This window comes from Trypanosoma rangeli, assembly GCF_003719475.1.
Source record: "Trypanosoma rangeli strain AM80 chromosome Unknown Tra_15.4_contig_00390, whole genome shotgun sequence".
Classification (NCBI taxonomy): Eukaryota; Euglenozoa; class Kinetoplastea; order Trypanosomatida; family Trypanosomatidae; genus Trypanosoma; species Trypanosoma rangeli.
The window spans coordinates 1-16,323 of record NW_021706136.1 but is presented as its reverse complement, the minus strand read 5'-3'; the positions used below and the strand labels follow the sequence as shown (position 1 = coordinate 16,323).

At 55.0% G+C, this 16,323-nt stretch overlaps 6 protein-coding genes across 6 annotated transcripts, besides 10 other annotated features; all 6 read right to left on the bottom strand.

Annotated features, from left to right (window-relative positions):
- Positions 1-18: a microsatellite.
- A 430-nt stretch (positions 19-448) lies between these two features.
- TraAM80_08234 (uncharacterized protein) lies at positions 449-1,930 on the bottom strand (the record flags this gene model as incomplete). The annotated part of the gene is made up of 1 exon (XM_029384989.1): positions 449-1,930. One exon carries the CDS (start codon positions 1,928-1,930, stop codon positions 449-451), a length of 1,482 nt encoding a protein of 493 aa, XP_029235160.1.
- Positions 1,931-2,070: 140 nt separating this feature from the next.
- Positions 2,071-2,093: a microsatellite.
- A 773-nt stretch (positions 2,094-2,866) lies between these two features.
- On the bottom strand, positions 2,867-5,041 carry TraAM80_08233 (putative serine/threonine protein kinase; the record flags this gene model as incomplete). The annotated part of the gene is made up of 1 exon (XM_029384988.1): positions 2,867-5,041. One exon carries the CDS (start codon positions 5,039-5,041, stop codon positions 2,867-2,869), a length of 2,175 nt encoding a protein of 724 aa, XP_029235159.1.
- A 90-nt stretch (positions 5,042-5,131) lies between these two features.
- Positions 5,132-5,155: a microsatellite.
- Positions 5,156-5,187: 32 nt separating this feature from the next.
- Positions 5,188-5,242: a microsatellite.
- A 358-nt stretch (positions 5,243-5,600) lies between these two features.
- Positions 5,601-5,624: a microsatellite.
- A 717-nt stretch (positions 5,625-6,341) lies between these two features.
- Positions 6,342-6,370: a microsatellite.
- Positions 6,371-6,452: 82 nt separating this feature from the next.
- On the bottom strand, positions 6,453-9,785 carry TraAM80_08232 (putative DNA excision repair protein; the record flags this gene model as incomplete). The annotated part of the gene is made up of 1 exon (XM_029384987.1): positions 6,453-9,785. One exon carries the CDS (start codon positions 9,783-9,785, stop codon positions 6,453-6,455), a length of 3,333 nt encoding a protein of 1,110 aa, XP_029235158.1.
- A 286-nt stretch (positions 9,786-10,071) lies between these two features.
- Positions 10,072-10,116: a microsatellite.
- Positions 10,117-10,186: 70 nt separating this feature from the next.
- Positions 10,187-10,531, bottom strand: TraAM80_08231 (calpain-like cysteine peptidase; the record flags this gene model as incomplete). Its single annotated transcript, XM_029384986.1, has 1 exon — positions 10,187-10,531. The coding sequence occupies one exon, from the start codon at positions 10,529-10,531 to the stop codon at positions 10,187-10,189; it is 345 nt and encodes a 114-aa protein (XP_029235157.1).
- A 227-nt stretch (positions 10,532-10,758) lies between these two features.
- Positions 10,759-10,778: a microsatellite.
- Positions 10,779-10,847: 69 nt separating this feature from the next.
- Positions 10,848-13,022, bottom strand: TraAM80_08230 (uncharacterized protein; the record flags this gene model as incomplete). Its single annotated transcript, XM_029384985.1, has 1 exon — positions 10,848-13,022. The coding sequence occupies one exon, from the start codon at positions 13,020-13,022 to the stop codon at positions 10,848-10,850; it is 2,175 nt and encodes a 724-aa protein (XP_029235156.1).
- Positions 13,023-13,300: 278 nt separating this feature from the next.
- Positions 13,301-13,321: a microsatellite.
- Positions 13,322-13,506: 185 nt separating this feature from the next.
- Positions 13,507-15,819, bottom strand: TraAM80_08229 (uncharacterized protein; the record flags this gene model as incomplete). The annotated part of the gene is made up of 1 exon (XM_029384984.1): positions 13,507-15,819. One exon carries the CDS (start codon positions 15,817-15,819, stop codon positions 13,507-13,509), a length of 2,313 nt encoding a protein of 770 aa, XP_029235155.1.
- Positions 15,820-16,018: 199 nt separating this feature from the next.
- Positions 16,019-16,050: a microsatellite.
- Between the last annotated feature and the right edge of the window lie 273 nt (positions 16,051-16,323).

Here is a 16,323-nt window from a genome sequence, read left to right as displayed (position 1 = left end):
GAGAGAGAGAGAGAGAGAATGACACATAGATAACCAGCATTTGGTATACACAAGCACAGCCAGGCACCTCTTGTCCCCCCGCACCTCCGCAAACAAGCCAGCTCACAAGCACAGACGACAAGAACCATGAACCAGCAGGCATCCACATCAATAACGGCAGTAGAGACGATGAAAACACCCGCCACCACCACCTTCTCTCCAGCCAAAAACAAAAGAGATGCTGATAAAGAAGAAAAATAGGCATAACGATGTTTCAAAGAAAATGCATCAATGACCCCCCAGATGCGCATGCTTCTTGTCTTGTTTTTCTCTGTCTGTTTGCTGAGGCTATAATGGCCACTGTACATCACAGTGAGAGGACTCCCCATCACATCATCAAATCCCGGCAGCGTGCCATTGATACGAAAAGAAGTGCATGGAATTCAATTCTTTTTTTTTTTTCACTGCATCACCTCTTCCGCTTTATGTCCAAAAGTGCTTTGCTACCACCAACGACAGGCGCGGCATCGAGCTTGACCTGCACCTCATACTTTCCCTCCGCATCCGTATACATCGATCCACCTTCGCCGCCTCGTGCCGCACTCTTTGTGAAAGAGTTTGGGGGGGTTCCCATTTGACGCCGCAACTCCTTGACCCACCTCCGTGGGGTCTCTACCGCCTTCGCCAGCGTGCGTATTTGCTGTTGAATGAGGCATAACTGCCCCTCGGCAATCTCCACCTTGCGCTTCCAGTTTCGCTGCGCCTTTTTGAGCTCGTACTCCTCAGCCTTTTGTGCCACGTAGTGCTCGATCTTTGGCACCCGCACCGCCTCATGCTGGGCCTTGATGGTGGCGTTTTTACGCTCCGCAACATCCGCCTCATGGGCGACGGAAACCATCTCCCGCTGCAGCCGTGCCAAATACTCACGACGGCTTTTTAGGTCCTTTCGCAGGCGGTTCTGCTCGGTAGTGAGTCCGTTAAGTGTGTCCATAAGTGAGTTGAGCGTCTGCACGGTGCGGGTTGAGGTTCCCTTCAACTCCACTAACTCCAAATTCTTCCGCTCTATGCGCTCGTTAAACTGCTGGTTCTCTATGCGAAGCTGCTCAAAGTCAATCGCATGAAAGGCTTCCCCCGCAGCATGGCGCTGGCGTATCTGCAGCTGGGTCTGCGTGATTTTTCGCTCCGCCGCCGCACACTGAACGTTCAACTTGTCCAAATACTTTGCCTGCCTGTCGTAGCGTTTATCCATAAATCTCAGCAGGTCATCCGAGGAGGCGGTGCTGCTGCCCTCGTTAAGCACCTCCCGCTGCAGCTGCAGCAGCTCCAGCCGAAGCTCCTTGGAGCGCCCCACAGCCTCCTTCACCGTCGCCGTGAGTAAATTGCGGAGGTGCTCCCCCTCCCGCTCATCCCGGTCCCGCTGCTGCCGCAGCCTATCCCTTTCCTTGGTAAACATCGCCACGCGGTCCTCTAGAGCGACGTACACGTCAGTGGTGTCCACCAACTTGCGGCTGTAGGCCTGACCACGGCGAACGTTCGGCGGCGCCGCGACCTCCTCGCCGCCGCCCTCACCATTCACCAGAACCACAGACTCACTCGCGCTGCTCTCCTCCACCCCCGGCAAGGCATTCTCGGCGAGAAGAAACGCGGACAGCGACTTTCGCATGCTTGTGAGTGGGGTGGTAAGAACAGCCACGGGGCGCTCTACGCGAAGAGAGTCGGCCTGACGCACAAATACTCGCATCTCCTCCTCCAGCACGTCCACCTCCTCCTGCAGCCCCGCTACAACCTCGCGCTGCTCCTCCATCGTCATGGCGCCAAACTTCTCAAGGTCAGGAAACTCCCGCAGGTACACCTCCGCCCACACCTGCTGTTCATTACCCTCGCATGCCAAAAAGTCAAATGAGCTGTTGCCGGGGCCGCCCTCCGCAGCCGAGGCCTGAAGAATGGACATGAAACACGCTGCCTTGTAACCTTAACACCGCACTGAGAACCCGCCAGTAAATAAATTAATGGAGAGGGGGCAAACGGTCACACACACAAAAAAAATAATAATACGAAACAAAGCGAGAAACAGTGGTGCAGATGTAACATTGTGTGTGTATGTGTGTGTGTGTCCATGCTCAGCAGCGGCACCGGCAAGGCACCTGCCAATGGTGAAGAATTCGTCTTTTTTTTTTTTAAGGATTGGGTGGGGGGAAGGGCAAAACAAAAAATAAAAATAAAAAGAGGAACGCACGCCCACGCCGAGGCAGGACCAGAACAACTAGAGGTAGATAAGCACACATAGACACAGAGTAGATGACGCAGCAGGTGGTGTAAGTAGCCGCTGAGGAAGTTGATGCACACGTTTGCATGGAAGTGTTACAAAATTATTCTTGCAGCATCCCCAACGTGCACGCGCTCCACACGCCACAAGAGCAAAAATATGTGCGAGCAAAGAAGAACAGAACAGAACAACCAATAAAAAAAAAAAACGTAGGGAAAAAAATTTTGTCCCCTCTTTTTTCTTTTTTTTCTTTGCCTCCTCGTTCCATCCCACTCGGGGAAAAAGAGATGAGGACAGAATATATATATATATATGCTAATGGGGTCCATGCCACACAGCCCCAGCCCTCCAACGCACGCCAGCAAAGCAAATACGGCACAACCACCACACATCTTACACGACAAAAACTCCTTCCCATTTCCTCCCTCTTTGTGTCCTGCTGCGGCGCTGCCGCATTAACACTCTCCACCCGCCCCGGGGAGAAGCCCAACGCAGTGACAACGGTAACAGCAACCAACTAAGCAAAAAACACACGCATACACACATACATACAAAAAACAAAGCCCAAGTCCCACACCACTCAGAGAAAAATACAAACACAAGGCGCTCACAACATTCTCCCTACGGTGCCCGCCCACCCAAGTACCTCCACTGCTTCTGCATCTCCAACTCTGAAAGGAAGGGATGTTGTAAGGCCTCCGTACAACTCATGCGCTTCCGTGGGTCGTACAAAAGCAAACGCCGGACAAAATCCAAAAACACCTTGTAGTCATCTACACCATGTCCCGCCTGCCCCTGACGGCAACCGCGCGGTCCACCCGAGTACACCCCAATGATTTCCTCGAGACTTTGACACTGCTCGGGGGCAGGCGGACAGCGGAGAACAAACGGGCTCTTCGGCGGTGCCGCACTTGTTTGCTGTTGCTGTTTTTGCTGTAGCTCTGCCGTCACTACCGTCTGCTGCACCCCCGTACGACTCCCCCCTGTAGAGGGGGGCAAAGCCCCCTCGTTGTGCACCGGCGCATGACTTGTTGAGGTCAATCGAGGCCTTGGCATGATAGTAGAAGGCCGCCCCGCCAATGCAGGCCGCGTCGGCAATGTTGCCATCGGGACTGTGGTAGACGAGATACTAGCGCTATGAAGCGTCTTCTGCTGCGGTGGATTCTTAGGTGTGGTATGCTTGCACCTTCGCGTTGCCGTGGGCGTGAGCGTCCCTCCCGCTGTCATTGTTGTGCATCCCACATCATCCTTCTTGGCGTTAGACGACATCGCAAGAGTCGTTCGTGGGCGACGCAACACAGGCACGGCCATTGTATTGCTGTTACTATTGTTGTTGTTCGCGCCAGTGCCACAGGTATTGCCACCGCGTGCGGATAATGGGGTGGTTCTAGACACCTGCCGTCCCTCCGCCGCCGCAGAAGCTGTCGTTGTCGTGGCTGCTCGCACGGCTTCTGCTCCAAATAGTTGCTGTTGTTGCAGTTGTGGAGCTCCCATTGTTGTGGTGGCGACATCCGCGTGATCAGCGCAGGACCACACCGGGACCGTAGAGGCAGTGGTGACAACAGAGATCGACGACGTCACGGACAAGCTATGAAGCACCTCGGCCGCAATGACCGGAGACGGGGAGGCGGCGTGTTCCCGTTGCTGGGTTGACCCTGTCATGGCAGCACTTCGCTCCGTCCCTGCAGAGTGCTGCACACATGTTCCCTGCTGTGACTGCCGGGAATCCAAAAAAAAGGCATCCTTTTTTGCACTTCGTTCAATCATGTCATCGGGTAAAGGTCCAAGCACCCCAATGAAGCGGGCAAGTTGGTCAGACTCGTTCTTTCCAGCGAAGAGCGGGACACCGGTGTGCAACTCCACCAGCATGCAACCAAGAGACCAACGGTCAATGGCGGTGTCGTAGCCAAGCTCCAGGATCACCTCCACACTACGGTAAAACCTCGACTGCACGTATTTGTACAGTTTTGCTCCCTGGTGCAGGTAGCAGGCGCTTCCAAAGTCAATCAAGCGAATGGAGCTGCGACTTGGGTCCCGCAGCACTACGTTCTCCGGCTTCACATCACAATGAATAATTGGCGGGTTGTGTTCCTCTAACTGCTTTAAGACCAATATCAACTGATAGGCAAACTTTCTAGTGAGGTCCAGGCTCACCCCGTTATGATTCGTACGTTGAATGAGCTGAAACAAGTTCATGCTCAGCATCTCAAACACCAAAACTAGGTGACCCTTCCAAACAAAGACCTTCCCGAGACGCACGACAAGGTTCTCAAGGGAAGGAAGGCTGTTCAGCCGTGCCACAATATCTACTTCCATAAGGCCTTGATTGTAAAAGTATTCCCCATTGCGAATCACCTTCGCTGCCACCTGCTCCTGATGCTTCTCATCAAAGCACTTCAAAACGGTGCCAAAGCTACCGCGACCAAGTACCCCCTGCACCGTGTACCGTCCCCATATCATCTCGCCAGTAAAGGCAATATAGTGACCATGCCTATCATCATAGCCGTCGTTATACTTTGGGCCAGGCAGCCGCCGCCGCCGTTCCTCGCTGTATTTGTTGTTGATTAGCTGGTACAGCGACATGATTTCTACCGATAACGCGACAGATGGACGAGACAGCGCAGCATGCAAACATAACTGGGCATTCTCCGCCACTATCGTGGCCGCCACTGTGGTCGTGGTGGTGGTGAGGTTAGAATCATTATTACTATTCTTAGTGGTGGTGGCAGTGGTGGAAGATGTTGCAAGCTGCCGTGGCTGTGCGGGCGGTTGGCCGGCAATTTGACTGCTTGGCATCGTCCACGTGGCGCAACACACGCGAATCGTAAACCGCGCTGTAGCCGCCACCGAACACCCCTACACACAAACACGAAAGCTGTACTGCGGGAAAGAACGAAAGAAAGAAAGAAAAACTTCCCGCGTCCAGGCAGAGAGTGGAGTAGACAAAAACACACATACATACACACACAAAGAGAGACACAAAAAAACAAAAATACAGAAAATTATATGCGTCCACGCCGGTCCTCGCCTACGCTGGTCGTGCTTGTCGGTCTGGCTGTGTGTGGGGTGGGACAACGGCAGCGCGTGAACTCCCCCGCCAACGAAAGAGGGCCAGCCACAAGTGAACCAAACAACGCACACACACACACAATAGGTGTCCCACAAGCCCTCCTCCTGCGGTTCGACTCTCACGTCCGTCCACTCTCAGTCAGAGCTTGAGGGAAGGAGTTTCGGCTTGCATAGCAATGAGTATACGACAACCACCCTTTCACTCATTCCGCGCCTCTCCACTTTCTCTCACTCTCACACGCAGACGCATAAACAAATGGAGGGAGCGGGAGGCCACAGACAGAACATATATATATATATATATATATATCGTGGTGAATACGGTCCTTGCCGCTTCGCGTAAAACAACGTCCTGCTCTCTTGCTCCACACCTTCCTCTAAATACGTATACAGCTGGACATATGCTAGTCAACACAAATAGTGACTACTTGTAACGGTGATGAATAACTGGAAGAGGAGTGTTTTCTTCTTTCCTCCCTCCTAGTTTCTCCGCCGGCTTGTGTGTGCATGTGTGGAGGCGATGAGAGGGAAAGAGGGAGGAGGAGCTCGAAGGCGACACATGTGCGAGACGTCTCCTCTGAAATTCCCCTTGCATCGATCACATAAACACTCCCTTCACCCCTAAACACCTGTTGGTGGCATGCGACATTGTGGCGAGCATAGAGAAAAGACTATGGAGAGACAAAAACAAGAAAAAAAAAGGGAAACAGCGGCATCGTGTTCTCCACTCGTCAAGGTCGGTAGCCACTCGGGGGAGGCACTCATGCGGCAGCATGCAGCGACGGCGTCCACGCAGACGCACACGCGCAGTAAAGAAGAATATCTCTACTTCTTCGTTGTTTCGTTGAGGAAAAAAGGGCCGAAGACCACAAAACACAAAATACACAACAACAACAAGCAAAAGAAACGGTTTAAGAACTCGACCTGCAAGCAGCTTCACACATCCCCACCCCACCCCCTCTCCCCTGCACGCACACACGCTCGTGAACATCATGTATGTTATTATATAATTTAACCAAAGGGAAGCACACACAACAACAACAACAAAAAAAAAAAACGTAGAAAAACGCAAGCGGGTGTGGGAGCGGGGAGGAACACAAACAAACAGGCAGCAGTAAAGAAGAAAACATATCTTTCTTCAGTCCACTTTTTCCTCCTTTATTTCTCGTGAGGCCCTCACCCGCATCTCGGCCTGCTGTTGCGCAATGGTGCGAGTGGTGTTTGCCACGCGCTGCATCGTCTGCGCCGCAGAGAGACGTGCGAGGTGTTGCGCAATCGCGTCTCCCCCCGACACACGCACCTCCCGCCCGTCAACGAGGTCCTGCAGAAGCGCTGTCTCCGCCTTGTGGGCGGCGGCGGCGGCAGTGGGAGACGACGTTGGCTGCGGAGACGGGGGCCGCACACGGTAGACGGCGGGCGCCCCACCACTCTCCTGCTTCACAACTGCCCCACCACTCTTCTCCTGCTCCGTCACAGCCTCCTCGTCCGCCTCCAGCAGGGGGGATATCTCCTGCACCGCGAGGATGTGTTTCTTCCCCGCCGGCACACGGCTGTCGTACTCCGCGCCGAGGTAAAACGTCTCCGTGATGCTCTCCTGCTGGTGAAAAAAACGCTGCAGCGCCGGATTGTGCAGCACCTTCTCCGTCACGTACGTCTTGGCAAGCTGCCGGCGGAGAATCGCCTCCTCAACGGTGCCGCTGGCGATGAGGCGGTAGACGCCGACGTCGCGCGTCTGACCGATGCGCCACGCCCGCTCGCGTGCCTGTTCGTCAGTGACAGGGTTCCAGTCGGGGTCAAACACCACGACACGACTGGCGCCAACCAAATTGACCCCAACGCCGCCAACGCGCGTCGTGAGCAGCGCGGCGACGATGCTATCATCTTCGTTGAAGCGGTCCATGAGCTCCTGTCGATAGTGCCCGTTTGTGCTGCCATCCATGCGGATGTACGTGAACCCCTCCTGTTCGCACATATTCTCAATGATGTCAAGCGCCGTGCGGGTCTGTGAGAAAACTAGCGCCCGCTGACCCCCACGCTGCCAGACTGTCAACAACTTTCGCAGCGTCTGCAGCTTCCCACTACCCGCGTAGTTTACGGGGCGGTTGCTGCGCAGTGACAGGTGCGTCCCACGTCGCCGCCTTGCCTTCGCGCCCACCACGTCATCATCGTTGTCGTCATCAAAGTAGTCCTTGCCATTTGCCACCGCCACCTGCCGCACTCGGAAAATGTCCACGTGGTTGCAAATCTGACGCAGCTCATTCAGCACACGGAAGGCCTCAAGGCGAATGCCGCTGTGATGCTGGCGCTGAAACAGCTGAAAGCGTCTACCAGCGGTGTGAAGGCAACCACTCGCGTCACGACCATCGCGATTCAACCCACCCATCATCTGCATGTTTGTCACGGTGCCACTGAAGAGCCGCTGCACTCGCGCGGAGGTCAGCAACTCCACATACGCCTCCAACTGTTCATCACTTAAGGGGCAGCGTATGACGCGCTCGTACTTCTGCGGCAACGCGTGATGCATTACCTGTCGCTTCAGGCGACGTAGCAGGTAGGGTGCGATTCGCTCCCGCAGCGCTTGGGCACATTCTACGGCGGTTGCCAGCGTCAGCGAGGAGGCACGAACGTCCTTGCTTGCGTTAATCGGCTCCTCAAACTCCTCCACAAACTTTGTCATGGTGCCAAGCAAGCCAGGCCGGACAAAGTCAAACAGGCACCAAAGCTCCTTTAGGGTGTTTTGAATGGGTGTCCCGGAGAGAATAATACGATGCGGCGTTGGGAAGGATTTTACTGCAAGTGTCACAGTGGCCTCCGGGTTACTAATCTTATGCCCCTCATCCAAGATGACATACTGAAACTTTGCCCTGTGTAGAAGCTGACAGTGTTGCCGCACAGCCGTGTACGTGGTAAGAAGCACCGCCGGCGTCGCCTGGATGGATTCAACAAGTTTCTCACGACTCATAGTGGTGGCACTACTTTCATGCATGACACAAGTCCGGATGTATGGGGCCCATCGGTGCATTTCCGCCACCCACTGCCGCAGCACCGTCAAGGGCGAGACAATCAAGCATGGACCACGCAGCTGCCGGGAATGATTCAGAGTGTTTAGCATAGCCGCCACCTGTATCGTCTTCCCAAGGCCCATTTCATCCCCAAGGATGCCACCCATCCTTTGGTTGTGCAGCTGCAGCATCCAGATAACACCGTCTCTCTGGTGCTCCAGCAAACGGTTGTAAATGGCAGCTGAGAGAGAGATGCCAGGCATGAGCGACACAAGTGTTTCCTGCCCCCCCCGATTCACGAATTGGGCATCACTGCCATCCTCACGGCCGCCACTAACATTCATGAGCACCTGCCGCACAACGTCTTCACCGGCATCCTCATCCTCCTCCTCCATCAGTGCATCCACGTCGATCGCGCTGGTCCTCGTGACGCCGCTTCGTTCCTCCGCTCCGGCTTCCTGCTTTACAGTAATCGACCCAGCGCTAGCGTCCAACTCCAGCTTCGCCGCGTCAGAAGGGATCTGCTTCACCTGTGAGGATGCAATGTTTGCAGCAGCTTCCTCCAACCGCTTTCGTTTTAGCTGACGCGTGTGGAACGCATCGAGGTCACCATCATCGGTGTACTTCCTAGACTTTGACCGCACATCCGAGCGTGTTAGTGTGACGCGGTGAAGTGAGGGAAGAATGGCGCCGCCCGCATACTCCATGAGAGTCAACGCCGTCGCCGCACGACTGCCAACGTCATGACACTGTTGCAGTTCCGCCGCTGCTCCAGACTGCACTGCCGTCGCCGTATTCTTCGGGACCCCGCTGGAGCGCAGCGGAGACGTCGCTTCAAGCCTCCTGTTGCTCAGTGCTGCAAGCGACGACGCAGCAGATGTGAGGGATGCTAAGGAGGAAGCCACCTGCACGACAGGCACATGCATCGTGGCGGCAGGCGCCGTCATCGTCGTGGTCGCTGCATGGTGTGCCTCGCCGCTGACACCAGCAGAAGCCAAAGATATGTTGCCAGCTGAGGCACCCATCGTTGTGTTTCGTTCTGCCGCTTCAGACAGCCGCCTGCGCCGCTTTGCCTCCTCAAGACGTTTGCGCTGCCGTCCCTCCATCTCCACCTGCCAGCGACGCAGCAGCTTTGCACGGTTCTCCAGCTCTCTCTGTGCGTTCGCCAAACGAAACTGCAGGACGGCCGCGGCATTTTCCGCCTCCTTCCTTGCTTCCGCACCTCCATTCCCTGGAAGCATCTCCACCCCTCTGGACGGCATGGCAGTCTGAAGTGGCTTCGCAGCCAACGACTGCAGCTCCGCAACGACATGCTCCATCTCCTCCAGGGCTTCCCAGCGACGGCGCAGCTCTGCCTCATCCACCGCGGCCTCTGCGGCACCGTGGGCGTCCACTGCCGCCACGACATCCTCACGTAGAGCCGACTCCTCCACCCAACTTACCCCCAACCGCGACAGATCGTCGGCCATCCTCTGAGACTCGTAGTAAACAAACGCCAGATGAACAAAAGGGAGCAAAGACGAGGGCAGACGCAGACAAAGAAAAGCAACAGAGTAATAATAATAATATCCTAAACATATTCGTTCCCAATAACAACAAGCAAACGCCCCGACACCCCCCGACACAGGCATATGGAAACCTTCAAATACATATGAGTCAGAACCGTAATGCATTTATAAGAGAAAACCCTTTCCTCGTTTGTCTTTTCCCAATCCTCGATGCGCCCAACAGGATGGACAAAGAATTCCTAGTAACAAACAAACATAAAATCAAATCAAAACGGAAAAAAAAGAAAAAAAACGGTGAACCATCGTGACAGCCACCAAAAACGATTCTGTGCCTATGGTAACACAGGCCCAAATCACCAGAGCTACTTGGCAACAGGGTTAGCCTCAAAGTTCAGCTTGTAGCCGTTGGGTTCGCCCCCGACGAACAGCTCCGTCGCAAGGGGACTGACGTGGACCTCACACTTAAACTCACCGGTTTCCTCATCCTTTTCCATCTTTGTCGTGCCCAGTGGTTCCACCTTGCTGTCCTTGCCGAAGGCAGCCTTCACCACCATGTTGTAATCCTTCGTGTCATTGTAGAAGGCCCACTGCTTGCTGTCGTCGTTGACAAGGCGGAAGAGGAGACCGTTGCCGTTGTCCTTAAAACACTTCACAACTGTGGTGGCTTCAAACGTGGGCTTTCCGTTCTCGTACTTGACGTCCGTCATGGTCTTTGGCGTGGGCTGTTAGTATTTTCTTTTATTACCTTTTTCTCTGTATACGCGCGCTTGGCTTGTCTTAAAATCTCTGATGAGGTTCCACAGGAGGGAGCAGCAAAAAGCAAGCGGGGGCAGAAAAACAGGGATGGGCTCGGAGTAGTGAGAGCAGACACGGCAGCGACACCAATAAACAATAAAGGAGGAAACGGAGGACGAAAAGAGAATCCCCCCCCCCCAAAAAAAAAAAAAAAAAGAAGTTTGTGACGCTTAAAAGTTGTCTCAAAATAATAATGTTCGCTGTCCCTGCCTGGGAGGTTGTGGAGAGCTACTCGGTGTCACTCACTCGCATCGTCTTCTGGATTTCGTCGGGGAGCGTCCGCATCGCCTCCTTGTCCTCTTCCTCAAGGCGCTGCCGCTGCACAGGGCCCTCTGGTGCTGCGGCACCGTAGTCCTCTTCACTCAGCTCCACCGTTGGAGGCATCTGGATGAGCGTGACCAGCGCGTTGCGGGTGTCGAGGCGCAGGGCATCCTTGAAGATGACTGTGAAGAACTGCGGGTATGGCCGCAGGAGTTCCAAGAGGCCTTTGTACTGCAGCCGAATCACCTCCTTCGCGCCGTAGGGAAGACGACCGTAGAGGTCAACAACGGTGCGAGGCTGCTGAAGTTCCACCGCACACAAAAAGAGAAGCTCCGGTTCCGTGTAGTGTTGGCGCAGAACACCGGGCGGCAGCGGCACACCAGGGCGAATGAGATGAAGACGATGGCGGTAGCGATACTCAAATATGCGTATTTTTTCTGGCGCCTGTTGAAACATGGAGATCGGCTTACTGGGGAGGAAGTCCGCCAGGGACGGTGGAAGCGACTTCAGCAGAAAACTGAGCGAGATGGAGCGCGTTTGTGGCACGTAGCGGAGAATGGCATCCATCAGTACATCCCGGTCAGCGTATGGGCTGTCCGGGTCCCTCTCAATTGCCATGCGACGGCGTATCTTTTGAGCGGTGCGGCGATTGCGCCTTACGAGTGCATCCTCCAGCTTGTCTTCAAGCGTCTGCGGTGTTTTCTCTGCATTGCCCCGCGGCGACACCACACCAACAATCGTGTCGTCCACAATGCAGAAGACGTCGCCGTGTGCTCGGAAGAAGTTCAAAAGGGTTCCGTAGTACATGATAATCTGCGCCTTGGCGTGGTCGGAGATGCGGTGGGAGGATTGCGCCAAGAGATCGGTGATGCACACGCGTTGCTCGTTGAGCACGCCCACCAACTCCGACACAACCGCCGGCGTGGGGCTGTCATGGTACGACAAACACGTCACAGGAGCAATCCAGCACACCTCACCCTCGCCTTCCGGCGTGAAGCTGAAAACGTGCTGCATTTGCGCAAAGAAAAGGAGAGTCTTGTACCGCTCCCACGGCAACAACGCACGGACGAGCGGGGTGGGAGCCCCCATGATAAGCTGGCGCAGCGACACCCAGCGCGAAGATGCAGGAAACAGCCGGCAAAATGGCTTGCAGAGAAAGGGGTCGGGCTGATAGTCCCGCCACCGCTCGTGCGCAGCCTCCCCCGCTCCATCACGTGTAAAATCCACCAAACGCTTTCCACCATGCATTCGCACAAATTTTTCACCCTCCAGTGTCACAATCTCCAGCGTTCCTGTGGCGGCAAACATTTGCTCAATATGGGCGGCTGTGTAGCCCTCAGGTAGGGCTGCAAGTAGTTCCTCCATGGGTATAAAGAAGGTTGGCGCATACGGCACGAGCATCTGCGGGGTAAACATGCCACCCGGGACCTGACCTTTTCTTTTCTTCTTACTTAGCAACCCACATGGCTCTGGTGGCGGTGGGGGCGGCGTAAAGGACGGAAACACCGGCTTAAATACCTCGAGAAGTGACTCTGATTCACACACGCTAGAATACAGCTTGACGTCACGCGTGGCAGAGAAGGCTTCCTCAGCCTCCTCAGCACTGCAGGCCTTCACAACGTAAACCCCATCATCAGAAACGTATACGCCCCAATGACTCACCCTGTTTGTGACATGCAGTTGCCGCAGTCCGTTTGCAAGTGTTCCAAAGCGAGTTCGTAACCAACGATGTGTATTGCAATTACTTTCTCGTATGGTGGTGTCGCTGATATCCAGCGCCTCATCCAGTTTGGGTGGAAGGTTAGCGTACAATGCGGAGATTTTTGTCACGCACGGGGCCGTGGTGATAGATGGCGAAACCAGCCTAAAAAACATTTCCAGCGGCGTCAGCCGTAGGCCCATCCCTCTCAACGCGTTTTCTGAGGCGTAAAGAGTAGCAGTGCTGCTGCTGCTATCACCACCACCACCACCACTACTAGTACTACTGCTGCTGCTGCTGCTGAGTGTCCGTGCGGCGGCACACAAAGCGACATGGAGCGTCGATAAAAAACAACCTACCCGTCTTGCCGCGGTACGTCCACCAACACGCGGCCGCACTCCTGCTGGCCCCGTGCACCGGAGCTGGAGGGCAACGTGGGACATGCGCGTTGCGAAGTGTACACGCCTGCCCGCGTTGTGTGCCACTTGTAACTGGAGAGTCTTAAATGCTACAAATCTTTCTTTGAAATGCGCCCCCCACGCAAGAAGAATGTCTAAGTGGCGACAGAGACGCAAAAAATAAGCTTTGTCACGGGGCTCACTCCATACCTCCTACCACGCAGAGGCCAAGCGAAGAAGGGGGAAAAAGCACTACGCACGGCGACCCACAGCCGCAGGGACACACACACACATACATATATATGTACGCACCAATGCGTAGAGAGGAGGAGGAGGAGGAGGAGAGAAATCAAGAGAGGCGGCAGACCCTCCAATCAAATCAAAGTGTCCCACCCACCATTTAAACGCGGGGCAGGAGGCAGATGCAAATGCAGGAGCGAGAGAACAACACAAATCCACAAGACCAAAAAAAAAAAAAAAGAAGAGGAATACGCCTTTTTTCCTCCTCTCCCCCTTTTTTTTCTTTGAATTACATCTCGGTAGCAGCCTCGCTCGCCAATTTCCTAAGTGCCGCCTCCAACACACCACACTTCCCCGCAAAGCGACGCAGAATAACGTTCTGCGTGTACAGCACGCGTGCCTCACACAGTAGCTGCTGCACATCCGCATTGTCATCACACAAAGCCCGGTGATCCTCCCATAGGTGCTTTTCTAGTTCAAGCTCCACCCCCAAATGAAGACGCGGTACAGTGGGCGGCAAACTCAGCAACAGCGCCTCCCCAAAATTGCTGAGCGCCCGATTCGCCACCGTGCTGCCACCGCCAGTCGGTTTACCGTTGGCTCCAACGTCAGGAGGTGGAAGAAACCATCCCGCCTGCACGCACAGCCGTAATCGTTCACATTGCAGCGGAACGCGTGAGACCTCCACCTGCACGCCCTGGTAACTGTCCTCCCCCATGCCATCTAACGCTGACTGTTGCTGCTGTGGCTGGTTGCGAGCCTTCCCCACCCCTTGTCGTCTGCTACGTGGAGCCCGCCTACCCACAAATTTCCCAACATCTACAGGACAGATTTGCTCGTCCTGTTGAACATCAGTCGCAGTTTCATTCGTCAGCACCCGTAACTTGTCAAACAATACCGTTGCTTGGCTAGACACACGCTGTTCCGCCATAAGCGCCCTAAAGTAGGGCACATTCATCGTTGCCTCGTGCGTGAGAAACTCACGTAGTCGCCTGCGTCGCAACTGCTCTAGCAGGCCATCGTACCAGAAGGGCGATGCTGGAGGCGGTGGGGACGACATCAGCAACAGTGACACATCAGCCCCATCGCCGTTCCTCTTACACGCAGCCTGACTGAGCTGCTGTTGTGATGCTAGAGGCAACGCAGAAGACGTGGCAAACGACTCCATACATTGTTGCAGCACCTCAGCTCTGTGCCTGGCAAGCATCCTCGTTTCCCCGGTCTCCGCTTCCTGAGGCGCGGACTCTGTGCCGTTGCTCTCACAGAGCTCCTGATACCTTTGCGCGAGCCACTCCTGCCGCCGCCGCTGTGCCACCAGCACCGGGTGCTTCTCCATCAGCGAAGTGAGTGGGTGGATTGACGTCGGGGCGCGCTCTTCTGTTGGCTTCACACTCACTACACGCTGGGAGAGTTTCAACCTGCTGGGGGATGATCGGACCGCGTCCTCTCCGTCCTTCCTATCCTCCTCTTCCTTCAGGGTCTCCTGCAGGAGATGCAGCCGGTGGCGCAACACTGCCTCTGAGACGAGTCTGTATCGTTCCATCAATACCTCTACGGGAGGGCCAGCTTCGGTTGTGTCCGTGGCGGCCGCCCTGAACCCAGACGGCGATGCGGGTGCCGCCACAACGTCACGGGCATCGGTGTACCGCCACCGGTCGGCAACCACAACAAAGTTGCCAAACCGTTCGTACAGCGACAGAAGCCTGCACGTGGACGAAAAGTCAAACCTCCAATGCACCGCATCGGAGTCCTTGCCCTCATGTGAGAGCAGAGTTGGTTGATACTCATCATTGTCCAGTCCCATCACCGCGTACTCCTCCGCGGAGACGGTAAAAAATGCACAGGGAGAAGGTTCGGCCGAGGTGTGAAGGACGGTGAGCTCCACCTCGGGAGGAACGGAGAGGTGCTGCGCCGCCAACCACGAACCTGGAAGATCCCCGCGCCTACAACTACAATCACCACCACAGCCGCCGTTACCATCATTTTCCCCGTCCTCCTCCTTTTCTGCTAGCGCAGCAGACATAAGGGCATTCTCTACGAGTAGCGAATCTGCTCGCTCCCAGCGATAACCAGAGTTGCTCACCCGTGGCAACCTCGGTGACGAAGCAGCACAAGAACCTGCCATGCCCCCTGACTGCAGCCCCACGGTGGCAAGGCGCCGCCGCACAAGTGACCACCGATGCATGGCTGGGACCACCGCACCAGGGGCCACGTCTTCACCATTTGCCGCGTCCGCCGTTCCTCCTCCCGTTGCCGCAGTGGGCGGCACAACACCAAACATATCGGGTAACGCAGGTAGTTTTTGTATGCCTGCGCCGCCATCCCAGACGCCACTGCTATCCACCAGCGGCTCCATGGAGCGTTGGCCTACCGCGAGCGTCTGCTCAAGGTGGTGAATTTCCTCCTCGCTGCTAAAAAACCGATGATTGTGCATGAGCTTCGCTGCCTCACCTTTTAAGCCCTTCAAGCGTTTCCCATTGCGGTCGTAAAGATACGAGTCCCGCGCTCGCTTCTGGCGCGCCACCGAGGCGGTAGATGTCGTGGTATTGGGTTCAAGAGCCAGAGGCTGCAGGATGGAGGACGCCAACCCATGCTGTTCCATGGAATACCTTACCCCCTATCTTCCCTCTTTACTCCTCCCAACTCACCACCTCCCCCCTCGTCTGTTCAAGAGAACCTTGCCGGTGTGCTTGCAACGCAGCTGTGGGCACATGAGTAGTCAGGAGAGAGAAGGCGCGAATGAACGCGTCACACAAGTGCCCGCACGTATTCACAAGGTAAACCAACACTCTTTTAGATCCATATATATTATATATATATATATATATATATACGTATATAACCTCCTGCACCGCTTTCCCACGGTCCCATTTCTCAAACAAATTCAGGAAGGGATAAATAAAAGGTGGCTGCGGGAAGGCAAAAGCCGCAGAGTTAACCACCTCATCATGGAGGTCAGCACCCCACGAGCAGCCCCGCCATAACACACACACAGGCAGATCCTACGGAGAAGAAAAAACAAACAAACAAGGCAACACCATCATCAAGACAAACCCCTTCACGAAGCGTCCTTTTTTCTTTCGTCTCTTTTTTTCTTCTCTTCAGA